General features: G+C 38.1%; 1 protein-coding gene across 2 annotated transcripts in view; it reads left to right on the top strand.

The window, feature by feature from the left end:
• Positions 1 to 1,718: 1,718 nt before the first annotated feature.
• The window catches only part of LOC110534238 (beta,beta-carotene 9',10'-oxygenase), a 102,807-nt gene continuing 87,210 nt past the window's right edge, over positions 1,719 to 17,315 (top strand). The window contains exon 1 of one of the 2 annotated variants that reach the window (XM_021618974.2): positions 1,719 to 2,030. In XM_021618974.2, coding sequence (XP_021474649.1) covers positions 2,003 to 2,030 — 28 coding nt within the window. In that variant the 5' untranslated portion in view covers positions 1,719 to 2,002. The remainder of the gene's footprint in view (positions 2,031 to 17,315) is intronic. The other variant, XM_021618973.2, reaches the window with a different exon arrangement.

Below are 17,315 nucleotides of genomic sequence, written 5' to 3'. Positions count from 1 at the left end.
CACGCGCTCCAGCAGGTATATATTACCCCCAAAGCAAACACTTGCTTTGGCTGCCTTTCCTTCCAGTTCTCTGCTACCAATGACTGGAACGAATTGCAAAAATCACTGAAGCTGGAGTCTTAAATCTCCCTCTCTAACTTTAAGCAGCTCACCATTCACTGTACCTGTACACAGCCAATCTGTAAATACTGCACCGAACTACCTCATCCCCATGTTGTTACTTATCATCTTGCTCTTTTGCACCCCAGTACCTCTACTTGTACATCACAATCTGCACATCTATCACTCCAGTGTTAATGCTAAATTGTAATTATTTTGCCTCCATGGCCTATTTATTGCCTTACCTCCCCACTCTTCTACATTTGCACACACTGTACATATAATTTTCTATTGTGTGATTGACTGTACGTTTGTTTGTGTAACTGTGTTGTTGATTTTGTTGCACTGCTTTGCTTTAACTTGGCCAGGTCGCAGTTGTAAATGAGAACTTGTTCTCAACTGGCCTACCTGGTTAAATAAAGGTGAAATAAAAATAAACCAAAAAAGTATCTAATCATCACTGAATTTGAGAAAAAGCCATTTGGTTTTTTTAACACAGCAACTGCATATAATCAGTTAGGCCTATATGCACTTGCAACTTTTGTTCATTTGGGAAAGTATAGTTTTCAAGTTTATTTTATTTAATGATATTGTTGTTAAAAATAGATTTGCGGTGACTGTGATTAGGGCATGGGAATATAAGAGCATCTGCTAGGGTAAATTAACAAACTAGGCATGCATAGCTTGCTGCATGTTCCTCAAACGAAAGACTAACACATTGTGTTTCTAAAACTGAATTCAAAGTCCATGTAGAATGACTGTATAGCCTAATAACGGATTTTTCTTTTCATTATTTAAATCTAAGTAAAAAAAATATTTATTTGTGCATTGGTTTTCAAAGAGTGGTAATAAATGTCCAAGGTTCTACTGTACTACACTGTTTAGCCATCATCTGAATAGCCACAAGGGGGAGTTGTATGCTAGTATATCAGAGATGATCTGAACGTGTAACAGGTTTACACTGTCTTTGCGTGTAGCCTTTAGCCCATACACAGTATATGTCCGGCCATAAATGTTTGACCCACTGACTGAACCGGGGAAAGTGAAGACAACCAGTGCACATTAACTGCCACCGGTCTATTCTCTATGTCCATATTGTTATTTTATTACACAAGTATTTGAACAGGCCAGCATCCTTATAATTGATTAAAAAAATACACAATATATTGGTTTAAATGTCCAGTGAATGTATAGATATAGAACTATTATGCATTTTTCATTATAGTGCCATTAGAGAATAGTTTAATACTAATAGTAGAGGTGTGTGTGTGTGTGTGTGGGATGAAAGCAATGAAACTAATTTGACCCTTGCCCCTGTTAGGTAAGCTGTACAAATAGCCCAAATTAGGTCATAATCACTTCCCACTACAAGATGACTTAGCCTAAAGGTTCAAGTTCAAGCCTAAAAGCACTGCACATACTAGGAAACAACATGCAAAAAGTATCTAAAAATGCTTAAAACTACAAGAATTGCCTGTGAGAAGCAGTCATTTCATTCAATTCAGGAAGTAAACAAAAAAAAGTACTACAGTGAAATAGGACCTATCGCAATGGTTCTCTGCCTCTATACATTGAAATGAACCCCTGACCCTGGTGTGAAGATCAGAAAAGGGACTGTTCTATAACTGTCCCTGTATTCTCATCCCTGAATGATGCTGGCTCTCTTTCCACTCTCTCTCCCCTCCCTGTCCCTTTGTTCCTCAGCAATGGGTTATATACCAGGATTATATAATGCACCGCCTCCATATTGACTGCCAGTAGAGTGTGTAGCTCACTAGCGAGCAGTGTAGTGCCCAACTAGCAAAAAAAGCTTTCTCTATAAAAGGACAGTAGACTTCTGTAGCTAACTGAATTCCACACACAGCATTCTTCACACAGCAGCAGCAGTGTTCTAAGTCAAGCCATGCCACCAGTAAAGCTTGAGGTATCAGGTAAGGTTATTCTCCTCTTTAAAGGTTAATCCTGCATCTTAATCTCTTTATCTATAACCTATAGCCGCATATTACTTTTGTATCCTAGGCTACAGCTGAATATGACTGTTTTTGCCCAGACTACAGCTGTTGGCATATTGGTTGTTTCATAGTCTATATATTACTACATATTATAGCTGCATGTGATTGCTGTTTCCTGGGCTACATATTACTGCATATTATAGCTGCATTTTACGGTTGTTTGCTAGGCTACGTTTTACAGCATATAGCTGCATATTACTGCTTATTATATGTGAATTTTACTGTTGTTTCCTATGCTATTTTACTGCATATTATAGCTGCACGTGACTGTTTCCCTCTGTGTGGGTGTGTATCCTGTCCTTACTAAAAACAGGTGGCAAATACAAATGTTAATCTGGAATAGCCTGTTTGACTGAAAGACAAGACATGTTGGTCATAGAGACTATAACAATGCTGGCTGTAAAGTATGTTTACTTTCTTGTTTGCAATGGAAGCACATTGTGCCTTCCAAAAGTATTTATTTTTCCACATTTTGTTGATTAAATTGGAATTGTGTGTCACTGGCCTACACACAATACTCCACAATGTCAAAGTGGAATTATGTTTTTCTATATTTTTTTGGACAAATTCATTAACAACAAAAAGCTGAAATGTCTTGAGTCAATAAGTATTCAACCACTTTGTTTTGACAAGCCTTAATAACTAGTAAAAAATTGTGATTAACAAGTCATAAGTTGCATGGACTCATTCTGTGTGCAATAATTGTTCTTAACATTATTTCTGAATGACTGCCTCACCACTGTACCCCACACATACAATTATCTGTATGTTCCCTCAGTCGAGCAGTGAATTTCAAACACAGATTCAACCACAAACACCAGGAAGGTGTTCCAATGCCTCGCAAAGAAGGGCACCTCGTGGTAGAAGTGTATGACAAAAAAAATATACCTTGAATATCCCTTTGAGCATGGTGAAGTTATTAAATACACTTTGGATGGTGTATCAAAACACCCAGTCACTACAAAGATACAGGGAACCTTCCTAACTCAGTTGCTGAAAAGGAAGGAAACCATATAGGGATTTCATCATGAGGCCAATGGTGACTTTAAAACAGTTAGAGTTCATTGGCTGTGATAGGAGAAAACTGAGAATGGATCAACAACATTGTAGTTACTCCACAATATTAATAACCTAATTGACAGAGTGAAAAGAAGGAAGCCTGATATATTCCAAAACATGCATCCTGTTTGCAACAAGGCACTAAAATAATACTGCATAAAATGTGGCAAATCAATTGTCCTAAATACAAAGTGTTTTGTTTGGGGCAAATTCAATAGAACACATTCCACTCTCCATATTTTCAAGCACAGTGGTTGCTGCATCATGTTATGGGTACGCTTGTAATCGTTTAGGACTGAGGAGTTTTTCTGGATGAAAAATATAAGGAATGGAACTAAGCACAAGCAAAATCCTAGAGGAAAAACTGGTTCAGTCTGCTTTCCACCAGCCACTGGGAGATGAATTCACCTTTCAGCAGGTCAATAACCTAAAGCACTTGTCCAAATATACACTGGAGTTGCTTACCATGAAGACAGTGAATATACCCGAGTGGCCGAGTTACTGTTTTGACCTCAATCTGCTTTAAAATGGCTGTCTAGCAATTATCAACAACCACCTTGAAAAATATAGTACAATGCTGGTTTGTAAATCTTTTCGAGACTTACCTAGAAAGACCCAGAATTGTAAACGCAGACAAATGTGATTCTAACATGTATTGACTCAGGGATGTGAATACTTATGTAAATTAGATATATCTGTATTTCGTTTTCAATAAATGTGCATGACATTTCTAAAAACCTGTTTTCACTTTGTGATTATGGGGTATATGTGTACATGTGATTATTCATTTTTTTTAAATCTATTTTGAATTCAGGCTGTGATGCAAAAAAAATATGGAATAAGTCAAGGGGTATGAATACCTTCTGAAGGATATGTTGTAAACACTGTCTTCCGGTATGCTTTAATGCAGAAACATCTGTTGATAGAATAGAATATAGGGACAGGTACGTTATAGGAATATTAGAATATCGGAATGGACAGTGGTATTCGAAAACTTGTGTGAGAATTCATTTTTGTGCAAAAATAGTGGTTCTGTGGGTGTCACCAAGTAGGCTGATACTTTATACCCTATTTCATAACTTAGGCGGTAAAGTCCAATATCCGAGTTGGCAGTGTGCTAAGGCAGTGAATAAAACAAACTTAGGGAGGAGGCTTCTAATGACCTCTTATGGATATGGGAGACGCTAGCGTCTCAACTGGCCAATTGCCAGGGAAATGCAGAGCGCCAGATTTAAAAAAATGCTATAAAATTCAAACTTTCATTAAATCACACATGTAAGATACTCAATTAAAGCTACACTCGTTGTAAATCCAGCCAACATGTCAGATTTTTAAAATGCTTTTCGGCGAAAGCATAAGAAGATATTATCTTATAGCCTGCACCCATCTGCACCAGCAGTAAACAAAGGAGCTAGCGTAGCAGGCGCTACACAAAACGCTGGAATAAAATATAAAATATGCATTACCTTTGACGAGCTTCTTTTGTTGGCACTCCAATATGTCCCATAAACATCACAATTGGTTATTTTGTCCGATTAATTCCGTCCATATATATCGAAAATGTCCATTTATAAAGCGCGTTTGATCCAGAAAAAAACAGCTTACAAAAACACAACGTCACTACAAAATATTTCAAAAGTTGCCTATAAACTTTGCCAAAATATTTTAAACTACTTTTGTAATACAACGTTAGGTATTTTTAAATGTTAATAATCGATCACATTGTAGACGGGGCAATCTGTATTCAATACATGAATGAAAAGAAACCAGCTCTGCTTTTCATGTCTTGCGCAACTCACAAAAGCGTCCCCAGTTCCGAGTTGGCCTACTTCTTCAATGCACAAAGGAATAACCTCAACCATATTCCAAAGACTGGCGACATCGTGTGGAAGCGGTAGGAACTGTAAATTGGTTACTATTAAATATCCAATGGTAAAGACAATATAGTGAACAGAGATGGGGGAAGAAAAAAAAACCTGAACAGTTAGTCCTCGGGGATTTGCCTGCTACATAAGTTCTGTTATACTCACAGACATGATTCAAACAGTTTTAGAAACCTCAGTGTTTTCTATCCAAATCTACTAATAATATGTATATCTTATATTCTTGGCATGAGTAGCAGGAAGTTGAAATTGGGCACGCTATTTATCCAAAAGTGAAAATTCTGCCCCCTAGCTTTAACTTAACTTGCAACTATCAAACCCGGATCCGGGAGCGTAATCATAGCCTCAAACTAATTAGCATAACGCAGCGGACATAAATCTTCCTACAAAATCCTCCATTCATGAAAATCACAAATTAAATATATCGAGACACAGCTTAGCCTTTTGTTAATCACACTGTCATCTCAGATTTTCAAAATATGCTTTACAGCCAACGCTAGACAAGCATTTGTGTAAGTTTATCATTGCATAATGCTATGCTAGGCTCTGCTGGCAGCAGGCAACATTTTCACAAAAATAAGAAAAGCAATCAAATTAAATCATTTACCTTTGAAGAACTTCGGATGTTTTCACTCAGGAGACTCCCAGTTAGATAGCAAATGTTCCTATCCTGTTCCTATATTGTTTTACCTTAATTCTGAGTAGAACTACACATTAATTGATTATAATTGTATTAATTCTAATCAATTCCATACAATTATATGTTTTCAGGGTGGAATATTTTAATCATTCAATTAACAGATAAATCCCATTAACATTTTGTCTCTAGAGACACCATTTAAACCAGGTGAGGTCACCACGTGTGAGAGGTGGAACAAAAGGGCAAGCCAAGGCATGTCGTGACGTTGTATTAGTTAATGTGACGACTGTTGCGCATTGAATGATTACAAGTTTCTAATTGCGTGATTAACTGAATCAAGCAATTATTAACGCATTAACCTGGGGGACCATGGGAAAACTAGTTTTTATTGAGTTTCTATTTCCCAAATTAACTCAAAGAATATCAGAATATCGATTTTACAACAGGCGCTAATTAACCTGCAATCTCGTTCTGAACGCCGTATAGTCCGTGAATCTGCACTGCCCCGGGTCTCACCAATGAGTTCGTACCACACCAATCTTAGTTGGATATTTATTTACTAAAAAAGCTAAAATTATGATAAAATATACACATAGACAAAACACATTATAGGCTATTGATTAGAACTTAGTATAACGAGCCAACACACTATGGCGCGTGTTACCCAAAATTGGGATTTCAAGGAGAGAGAGAAAAAAGAAGGTACACGAGACAGATATACATTTGGGTGAATTTGTCAGCTATGCTATTCTGACCCTAGCCTTGCCCCAAACTGCCGCTCTTATGGGTCAGAATATAATGATGTAATTACGTTTGGGGCACCTCTCTGATCGTCCTCCCGATGTCAGTGTCTTTTTGGCTTAGGAGTCTGTTCCCTCACCCTTGCTCTGGAAGGGGTCTTCTGAGGACAGACAACTCTGTAGCTCAGAGCTCACAGCGTTGGAATGAAACAGTGTAGTTACCACGATTCGATGGGAGATGGAGGCTAGGTGGTTCGACTTGAATTCACCCGCTTAGACACAGCTACTCATCCGTAGCTTGGGTAGAAACTTGGGTCACGTAGTTTTCCTGTAAATTCTTTACTCACAGGTTTTATACCCTTGGGTCAGAAGTGGGCGTAACTGCCTTTAGGGCAATTCTCTGGGTGTACCAAGTTATGAGGGCAAGGTCTAGATTTGACTCAAATCCAATTTTAGACAACTAACTTCACATTTTATCTTTCCCAAAACATTCTCTTTGATTTGGATATTTTCCATACAACGTACAATGTATAAACATCAAACATATACTAGGAAAACTCTTCACGTTACAGTGTTTTCGTATTAACGTCATCTATTAACCTTTAATAACAAAACAAAAATGACATTTTCATATTCCATCTATCGTCATGACCACCATTTTGGCTGACGGAAACCATTGTTCCAAAGTCCCTTTATTTCATGTTTAATGTTCTGAGGCTGGTTCTCCATAGTAACAGGACAAAGGAATTTGTCTGTGGCCTGAGATTTACCAGGGGCGTGAGGGGTCATAAAACCCCCACATCTTCAGACCCCTAGATCTCTCCTCCTCTGTTGGGGTTGAGAGATAATATGTGGTCTCCTGTAACCTGACCTGATCAGGACAAGTCATGACAGGCATATTGAGCATGGCTGGAGGCTCTACAGTGAAATAAGACAATAATGACTAACCAAAACAGCAATGGACACGGCATATTGACATTAGGGAGAGGCCTAGCCTATAGAAAGCTGATGGGATCCTCTTAGTTTTAATAGAGTCAATCACTCTGTTTTCTCACACAATTGCAAAGCCTAGAGAAATGTTGTGTAACATGAGCTCATCGGCTCTCATTAAGAGTTTGATTCGATTTTTAATTACATTTGCATTGATGTCAGGGTGATTAGAGGAACAATAGAGTGCTGAGTACCAGACAGTTATCAATTATTGTAGTCTACTAATGACCATCAGCAGCATCAGAGCTTGGAGAAGCCTAATTTACCATGACTAAATGGTCATGTGTAATTTGACAGCCTTCATGACTCGTGACTGCCGGTTTCGTGGTAATGTAGTCACCGTAACAGCCTACCCCTTGATATTGTGCATCTGAAGCAGAGAATAGCTTTACTCGCACATTGTTTACATTGGTCAGCTATATGTTCAATTTAAAAACAATACCAATAGACAATGTTTGAAGCTACATTACTTGTGCTGACGTTAAATTGTTCAGTACATATCCAACCCTTGTAATTTAGGTGGTGAAATGTCTGGAAAGAGGAGATAATGGGATCCTTAACTTAAAACATACAACTGCTATTACCAAGACTATCACAACAATGACATTATCTATGCTAAATGTGTAAAAGAAAGACAATAGTTGGGCTATAAGAAATATTTTTTATTCAATGGGGCTAGGCAAAGCAGAGATGACAACATACTTTTCATTTCACCAATACAACAAAATAGCCTATTATTAAAGTACAGTATGTTTACAATATCAACAATAGTATTTTACAAGTTCGAAATTACATTGTATATATTCATACAGTTTAAGGGGGCACTTTTGTCTTGACACCAAGGTGAATGTAATCTCTACTTAAATGGCACAACAGAACCATTCAGATTGTCCAAAGTACAGCAGATGACAACCATCTCATATAACTGAGGGATGTCTCCTTTCGTATCTGGAACAGGACCGAGTAGAAGTAGAAGCTGATGCAGCATTGCTCATCTTCACAGTGGGAATCCAGTTGACATGGGTGTCTTGATATGAGAAGCACACCTGATGTTAGAATATCACTTCTTCCGGTTACCTATACCAACAGGGCTTTGAAGTCCTTGGTTGTTTTTAATTAATTCAGGTGTTTCATTGTCATATACATATTAAATATATTGTTGGGCAGGAACAACCAATAGTCAACACATCAACTTGTCCTGTCTCATTGATGCCTTTGTCCTATAATGTCATGTCCTTACATTTCCCCCCCTCTTATGAATTTGCGTCCCCCCTTTTCATGGTTATGGCTAGAAGGGATCCAGCTTTTGTAAAATGAACATAATATTTGACATTTCATAGCAGATTGGGAAAATGTAAACAGCAGGATAGGAGAATTAAGTTAAGGGTTAGTTAGGTTAGCTGAAATGCAAAAAAATAACTGTTTACATTAATTTGACAAGCTGGATCCCTTTTAGTCAGGACCCCTTTTCGGCCTAGAGCACATGGTTGCTTTCAAGACAAGGTCACTTTTATTTATCTGTTGTCAGTGTCAGAAGAGTAGGCCTGGACCAACAAAGATTCTGCTAATGTCATATAAAGTGTAGTAGAATTGCATGAAAGGTTAATCAAAGGCCACATTCTTCCCCAAAACTTGAAACTCAGGTGACACATGTTAATAGCTAGACTACAAGCTATCGAGCCAGCTAGCTCATTTTGGGTAATTTAGGGTAGGTGTTAACTCCTGGTTAGCATAACAGTTAAATTAAACTTGAAATCGATCAGACTTGACTTACCAGTGATGAAATAAACGTAGTAAACCCTGTATTGACAGCTGTCTTTGTTCAGGTCTTGACGGGCAAAAAGGTTTCTTAGCTTTTCTGACAGTTCTTGAGTCTTCTCATTGGTGTCACCAATAGTGTTTCATGACATCTGTAAATGTATATTTTTTTCCTGTTTTCTTTCCTGCCTTGTTAGAGCAGCCAAATATGCCACAGAAAATGACCGTGTTGATGAATCAACTAGTTTTAGTCACTGTTATCATGCAGTTTGGGGTAGCCGCTCGGCTGTTGTCAGAATAATTAATGTGGTGGTCTTCCAACATGGCAATAAAACCTTTACAAATAAGAACCAGAAGTTCCAGCTAAAATCTGGATTGGAAACTGTGCTTCACGCGCAGCAATAGATCTCTTCGCGAATGCAGTCTGCTTGAGCAGGTCCATCAACATTCCATATGGCAGTTGGGACAGAGCGCATGGTAAGCTACAAAACAACAAAGCTGAAAAACAACTGTTTCTCAAAATGTATGCAAAATACTTTGAAAATATTTGACTGCTAAGTTGTAGTCCCTGTTCTCCTGCATTCTTGTTTTACTTTTGTAACTAAAGCAGCGGTTTGTTGGGGAGAAGGACGTCAAAGAAATATTTGCTATCTAGTTACTGTAGCTAGCTAATTTGAGCTAGCTAACTAGCTAGCTAATGTTAGCTCTCTGGCTAATCCTCCATGGTACATTCTAACTTTTACCTGTTGTAGGCGTTGGTTACAGCTAGCTAGCTGACATTTTGATTTCTGTTTAGTTAGTGATAGTAAATGTGTGTGTGTGTGAGAGAGAAATGATCACAATAACTTTAGAAAACATTGTCATGTAAACGTTGTTATCCAAGTAGTCTAATTTTTGATATCCTCTTTTTTAAATCAAAAGGCACTCGCACATCTGAGCTATCTTTTTTTGCAGGTGCATGGTAACAGTAGAATAAAGTGAGAAAAAATAAGAAACCCACACACCGATCTTGATAGCATCACTGTTCTTTAATAAGCTTTACATGTCGGCCACACAGCCTTCTTCAGAGATTTTGTGAGCTTTTTAAATTAGCACCATTGTGTGGACATAGTCCCACCACATTGAATCTATATGTTTTTTTTATGACAGTTTACAATTTAAGGTAACAGTAAGTAATTTAGTCTCTCATAGTTGAAGTGTACCTATGATGAAAATTATAGGCCTCTCTCATCTTTTTAAGTGGGAGAACTTGCACAATTGGTGGCTGACTAAATACTTTTTTGCCCCACTGTATGCCCCATAACCATCACAATTGGTCCTTTTGTTCGATTAATTCCGTCCATATATATCCAAAATGTCAATTTATTTGGCGCGTTTGATCCAGAAAAAAACAGCTCCCAAAATGCGCAACGTCAATACAAAATATTTCAAAAGTTGCCTATAAACGTTGCCAAAATATTTCAAACCACTTTTGTAATACAACTTTAGGTATTTTTAAACGTTAATAATCGATCAAATTGAAGAGGGGTCTATCTGTGTTCAATACAGGAAGACAACAAACCAAGCTACTTTTCAAGTCTTGCACATCTCTCAACAGTCTCCTAGATGGCTGTACTTCTTCATTGCACAAATGAATAACCTCAACCAAATTCCAAAGACTGGTGACATCCAGTGGAAGTGGTGGGAACTGAAAACAAGTTCCTAAAAAATATTGTTTGCTAAGGAGAAATCACTGAACAGACAGATACCTAATTTTGTTTAATTCTGAACAGTTAGTCCTCGGGTTTTGCCTGCTACATAAGTTCTGTTATACTCACAGACATGATTCAAAAAGTTTTAGAAGCTTCAGAGTGTTTTCTATCCAAATCTACTAATAATATGCATATCTTATATTCTTGGCATGAGAAGCAGGAAGTTGAAATTGGGCACGCTATTTATCCAAAACTGAAAATGCTGCCCCCTAGCTTTAAGAGGTTAACATGCATGAAACCAAGGCTTTTACGGTTACAGAAGTCAGCAAAAGAGAGCGCCTGGGGAATGGAAGTGGAGCTAGGCACTGCAGGGCCTGGATTAACCTCTACATCACCAGAGGAATAGAGAAGGAGTCGGATAAGGGTACGGCTAAAGTCTACAAGAACTGGTCATCTAGTGCTTTCGGAACAGAGAGTAAAAGGAGCAGGTTTCTTGTTGCGGAAGAATAGATTCAAGGTATAACATACAGACAAGGGCATGGTAGGATGTGAATACAACCTAGGTTAATCTCCACTTTGAATAACAATGAGAGAGGTTGTGTGTCACGAGAATTCACGAAACTCCCTTTTTCACAATTCCTGACATTTAATCCTAGTAAGAATTCCCTGTCTTAGGTCAGTTAGGATCCCCACTTTATTTTAAAAATGTGAAATGTAAGATTAATACTAGAGAAAATGTATTTATTTCAGCTTTTATTTATTTCATCAGATTCCCAGTGGGTCAGAAGTATGCATACACTCAATTAGTATTTTGTAGCATTGCCTTTAAGTTGTTTAACTTGGGTCAAGCATTTCGGGTAGCCTTCCACAAGCTTCCCACAATAAGTTGGGTGAATTTTGGTCAATTCCTCTTGACAGAGCTGGTGTAACTGAGTCAGATTGTCCAAAGTACAGCAGATGACAACCATCTCATATAACTGAGGGATGTCTCCTTTCGTATCTGGAACAGGACCGAGTAGAAGTAGAAGCTGATGCAGCATTGCTCATCTTCACAGTGGGAATCCAGTTGACATGGGTGTCTTGATATGAGAAGCACACCTGATGTTAGAATATCACTTCTTCCGGTTACCTATACCAACAGGGCTTTGAAGTCCTTGGTTGTTTTTAATTAATTCAGGTGTTTCATTGTCATATACATATTAAATATATTGTTGGGCAGGAACAACCAATAGTCAACACATCAACTTGTCCTGTCTCATTGATGCCTTTGTCCTATAATGTCATGTCCTTACATTTCCCCCCCTCTTATGAATTTGCGTCCCCCCTTTTCATGGTTATGGCTAGAAGGGATCCAGCTTTTGTAAAATGAACATAATATTTGACATTTCATAGCAGATTGGGAAAATGTAAACAGCAGGATAGGAGAATTAAGTTAAGGGTTAGTTAGGTTAGCTGAAATGCAAAAAAATAACTGTTTACATTAATTTGACAAGCTGGATCCCTTTTAGTCAGGACCCCTTTTCGGCCTAGAGCACATGGTTGCTTTCAAGACAAGGTCACTTTTATTTATCTGTTGTCAGTGTCAGAAGAGTAGGCCTGGACCAACAAAGATTCTGCTAATGTCATATAAAGTGTAGTAGAATTGCATGAAAGGTTAATCAAAGGCCACATTCTTCCCCAAAACTTGAAACTCAGGTGACACATGTTAATAGCTAGACTACAAGCTATCGAGCCAGCTAGCTCATTTTGGGTAATTTAGGGTAGGTGTTAACTCCTGGTTAGCATAACAGTTAAATTAAACTTGAAATCGATCAGACTTGACTTACCAGTGATGAAATAAACGTAGTAAACCCTGTATTGACAGCTGTCTTTGTTCAGGTCTTGACGGGCAAAAAGGTTTCTTAGCTTTTCTGACAGTTCTTGAGTCTTCTCATTGGTGTCACCAATAGTGTTTCATGACATCTGTAAATGTATATTTTTTTCCTGTTTTCTTTCCTGCCTTGTTAGAGCAGCCAAATATGCCACAGAAAATGACCGTGTTGATGAATCAACTAGTTTTAGTCACTGTTATCATGCAGTTTGGGGTAGCCGCTCGGCTGTTGTCAGAATAATTAATGTGGTGGTCTTCCAACATGGCAATAAAACCTTTACAAATAAGAACCAGAAGTTCCAGCTAAAATCTGGATTGGAAACTGTGCTTCACGCGCAGCAATAGATCTCTTCGCGAATGCAGTCTGCTTGAGCAGGTCCATCAACATTCCATATGGCAGTTGGGACAGAGCGCATGGTAAGCTACAAAACAACAAAGCTGAAAAACAACTGTTTCTCAAAATGTATGCAAAATACTTTGAAAATATTTGACTGCTAAGTTGTAGTCCCTGTTCTCCTGCATTCTTGTTTTACTTTTGTAACTAAAGCAGCGGTTTGTTGGGGAGAAGGACGTCAAAGAAATATTTGCTATCTAGTTACTGTAGCTAGCTAATTTGAGCTAGCTAACTAGCTAGCTAATGTTAGCTCTCTGGCTAATCCTCCATGGTACATTCTAACTTTTACCTGTTGTAGGCGTTGGTTACAGCTAGCTAGCTGACATTTTGATTTCTGTTTAGTTAGTGATAGTAAATGTGTGTGTGTGTGAGAGAGAAATGATCACAATAACTTTAGAAAACATTGTCATGTAAACGTTGTTATCCAAGTAGTCTAATTTTTGATATCCTCTTTTTTAAATCAAAAGGCACTCGCACATCTGAGCTATCTTTTTTTGCAGGTGCATGGTAACAGTAGAATAAAGTGAGAAAAAATAAGAAACCCACACACCGATCTTGATAGCATCACTGTTCTTTAATAAGCTTTACATGTCGGCCACACAGCCTTCTTCAGAGATTTTGTGAGCTTTTTAAATTAGCACCATTGTGTGGACATAGTCCCACCACATTGAATCTATATGTTTTTTTTATGACAGTTTACAATTTAAGGTAACAGTAAGTAATTTAGTCTCTCATAGTTGAAGTGTACCTATGATGAAAATTATAGGCCTCTCTCATCTTTTTAAGTGGGAGAACTTGCACAATTGGTGGCTGACTAAATACTTTTTTGCCCCACTGTATGCCCCATAACCATCACAATTGGTCCTTTTGTTCGATTAATTCCGTCCATATATATCCAAAATGTCAATTTATTTGGCGCGTTTGATCCAGAAAAAAACAGCTCCCAAAATGCGCAACGTCAATACAAAATATTTCAAAAGTTGCCTATAAACGTTGCCAAAATATTTCAAACCACTTTTGTAATACAACTTTAGGTATTTTTAAACGTTAATAATCGATCAAATTGAAGAGGGGTCTATCTGTGTTCAATACAGGAAGACAACAAACCAAGCTACTTTTCAAGTCTTGCACATCTCTCAACAGTCTCCTAGATGGCTGTACTTCTTCATTGCACAAATGAATAACCTCAACCAAATTCCAAAGACTGGTGACATCCAGTGGAAGTGGTGGGAACTGAAAACAAGTTCCTAAAAAATATTGTTTGCTAAGGAGAAATCACTGAACAGACAGATACCTAATTTTGTTTAATTCTGAACAGTTAGTCCTCGGGTTTTGCCTGCTACATAAGTTCTGTTATACTCACAGACATGATTCAAAAAGTTTTAGAAGCTTCAGAGTGTTTTCTATCCAAATCTACTAATAATATGCATATCTTATATTCTTGGCATGAGAAGCAGGAAGTTGAAATTGGGCACGCTATTTATCCAAAACTGAAAATGCTGCCCCCTAGCTTTAAGAGGTTAACATGCATGAAACCAAGGCTTTTACGGTTACAGAAGTCAGCAAAAGAGAGCGCCTGGGGAATGGAAGTGGAGCTAGGCACTGCAGGGCCTGGATTAACCTCTACATCACCAGAGGAATAGAGAAGGAGTCGGATAAGGGTACGGCTAAAGTCTACAAGAACTGGTCATCTAGTGCTTTCGGAACAGAGAGTAAAAGGAGCAGGTTTCTTGTTGCGGAAGAATAGATTCAAGGTATAACATACAGACAAGGGCATGGTAGGATGTGAATACAACCTAGGTTAATCTCCACTTTGAATAACAATGAGAGAGGTTGTGTGTCACGAGAATTCACGAAACTCCCTTTTTCACAATTCCTGACATTTAATCCTAGTAAGAATTCCCTGTCTTAGGTCAGTTAGGATCCCCACTTTATTTTAAAAATGTGAAATGTAAGATTAATACTAGAGAAAATGTATTTATTTCAGCTTTTATTTATTTCATCAGATTCCCAGTGGGTCAGAAGTATGCATACACTCAATTAGTATTTTGTAGCATTGCCTTTAAGTTGTTTAACTTGGGTCAAGCATTTCGGGTAGCCTTCCACAAGCTTCCCACAATAAGTTGGGTGAATTTTGGTCAATTCCTCTTGACAGAGCTGGTGTAACTGAGTCAGGTTTAAAGTATAGGCCTCCTTGCCCGCACACACTTTTTCAGTTCTGCCCACACATTTTCTCTAGGATTGAGGTCAGGGCTTTGTCATGGTCACTCCAATATCATGACTTTGTTGTCCTTAAGCCATTTTTCCGCAACTTTGTAAGTATGCTTGGGATCAATGTCCATTTGTAAGACCCATTTACGACCAAGCTTTAACTTCCTGAATGATGTCTTGAGATGTTGCCTCAATATATCCACATAATTTTGCATCCTCATGATGCCATCTATTTTGTGACGTGCACCAGTCCCTCCTGCAGCAAAGCACCCCCACAACATGATGCTGCCACCCCCATGCTTCACGTATGGGATGGTGTTCTTGGGCTTGCAAACCTCCCTCTTTTTCCTCCAAACAAAACAATGGTCATTATGGCAAAACAATTATATTTTTGTTTCATCAGACCAGAGGGCAGTTCCTCAAAAAGTTGTCCCCATGTGCAGTTGCAACCGTAGTCTGGCTTTTTTTATGGCGGTTTTGGAGCAGTGGCTTCTTCCTTGCTGAGCGGCCTTTCAGGTTATGTTGATTTAGGACTTGTTTTACTGTGGATATAGATACTTTTGTACCTGTTTCCACTAGCATCTTCACAAGTTCATTTGCTGTTGTTTTGGGGTTGATTTGCACTTTTCGCATAAAAGTACGTTAATCTTTAGGAGACAGAACGATTTTCCTTCCTGAGCGGTATGATGGCTGTGTGGTCCCATGGTGTTTATACTTGCGTACTATTGTTTGTACAGATGAACGTCATACCTTCAGGTGTTTGGAAATTGCTCCCAAGGATGAACCAGACTTGTGAAGGTCTACAATTTTTTTCTCTGAAGTCTTGGCTGATTTCTTTTGATTTTCCCATGATGTCAAGCAAAGAGCCACTGAGTTAGAAGGTAGGCCTTGAAATACATCCACAGGTACACCTCCAGTATACTGAAATTATGTCAGTTAGCATATCAGAAGCTTCTAAAGCCATGACATCATTTTCTGGAATTTTCCAAGCTGTTTAAAGCCACAGTCAACTTAGTGTATGTAAACTTCTGAACCACTGGAATTGTGATTCAGTAAATTACAAGTGAAATAATCTGTCTGTAAACAATTGTTAAGAATTACTTGTCATGCACAAAGTTGATGTCCTAACTTGCCAAAACTATAGTTTGTTAACAAGAAATTTGTGTGGTTGAAAAACGAGTTTTATTGACTCCAACCTAAGTATATGTAAACTTCTGACTCAACAATATGGCAGATGTTGAAAACCCATAGCACTTAAGTTTTTTTAATAACAGGTTATGGTCAATAATATCAAAGGCTGTACTGAAATCTAACAGTACAGCTCCCACAATCTTCTTAGTATCAATTTCTTTCAACCAATCATCAGTCATTTGTGTCAGTGTAGTACATGTCGAGTGCCCTTCTCTCTAAGCTTGCTGAAAGTCTGTTGTTAATTTGTTTACAGAGAAGTAGCATTGTATTTGGTCAAACAACATTTTTTTTCCCAACAGTTTGCTAAGAGCTGGCAGCAAGCTTATAGGTCTACTGTTAGAACCAGTAAAGGCCCGCTTTACCACTCTTGGGTAGCAGAAGTACTTTGGCTTCCATCCAGCCCTGAGGACAAAGACTTTCCTCTAGGATCAGATTAAAAATATGACAGGAGTGGATATAAAGTCAGCCACCATCATCAGTAGCTTTCAATTTAAGTTGTCAATGCCAGGAAGTTGGTCATTATTCCACCTCTCCCACACTAACTTCACAAAATTCTTACTTGCACTGCTTTTCTTTCATTATTTGTTTTTTTTATGCATGAATATAATTGCTCACTGTTTGTCTAAGCTTGTCCACTTTGCCAGTGAAATAATCATTAAAATAACTGGCAACATCAAATGTGTTTGTGATGAATAATCCATCTGATTCGATGAAAGATGGAGTTGAATTTGTCTTTCAAACCATAATTTCATTTAATGTACTCCAAAGTTATATCAT

This window comes from Oncorhynchus mykiss, chromosome 10 (genome assembly GCF_013265735.2).
Source record: "Oncorhynchus mykiss isolate Arlee chromosome 10, USDA_OmykA_1.1, whole genome shotgun sequence".
Taxonomy (NCBI): Eukaryota; Metazoa; Chordata; class Actinopteri; order Salmoniformes; family Salmonidae; genus Oncorhynchus; species Oncorhynchus mykiss.
The sequence above is the reverse complement of the archived record's forward strand: the minus strand, read 5'-3'. Positions and strand labels throughout refer to the sequence as shown.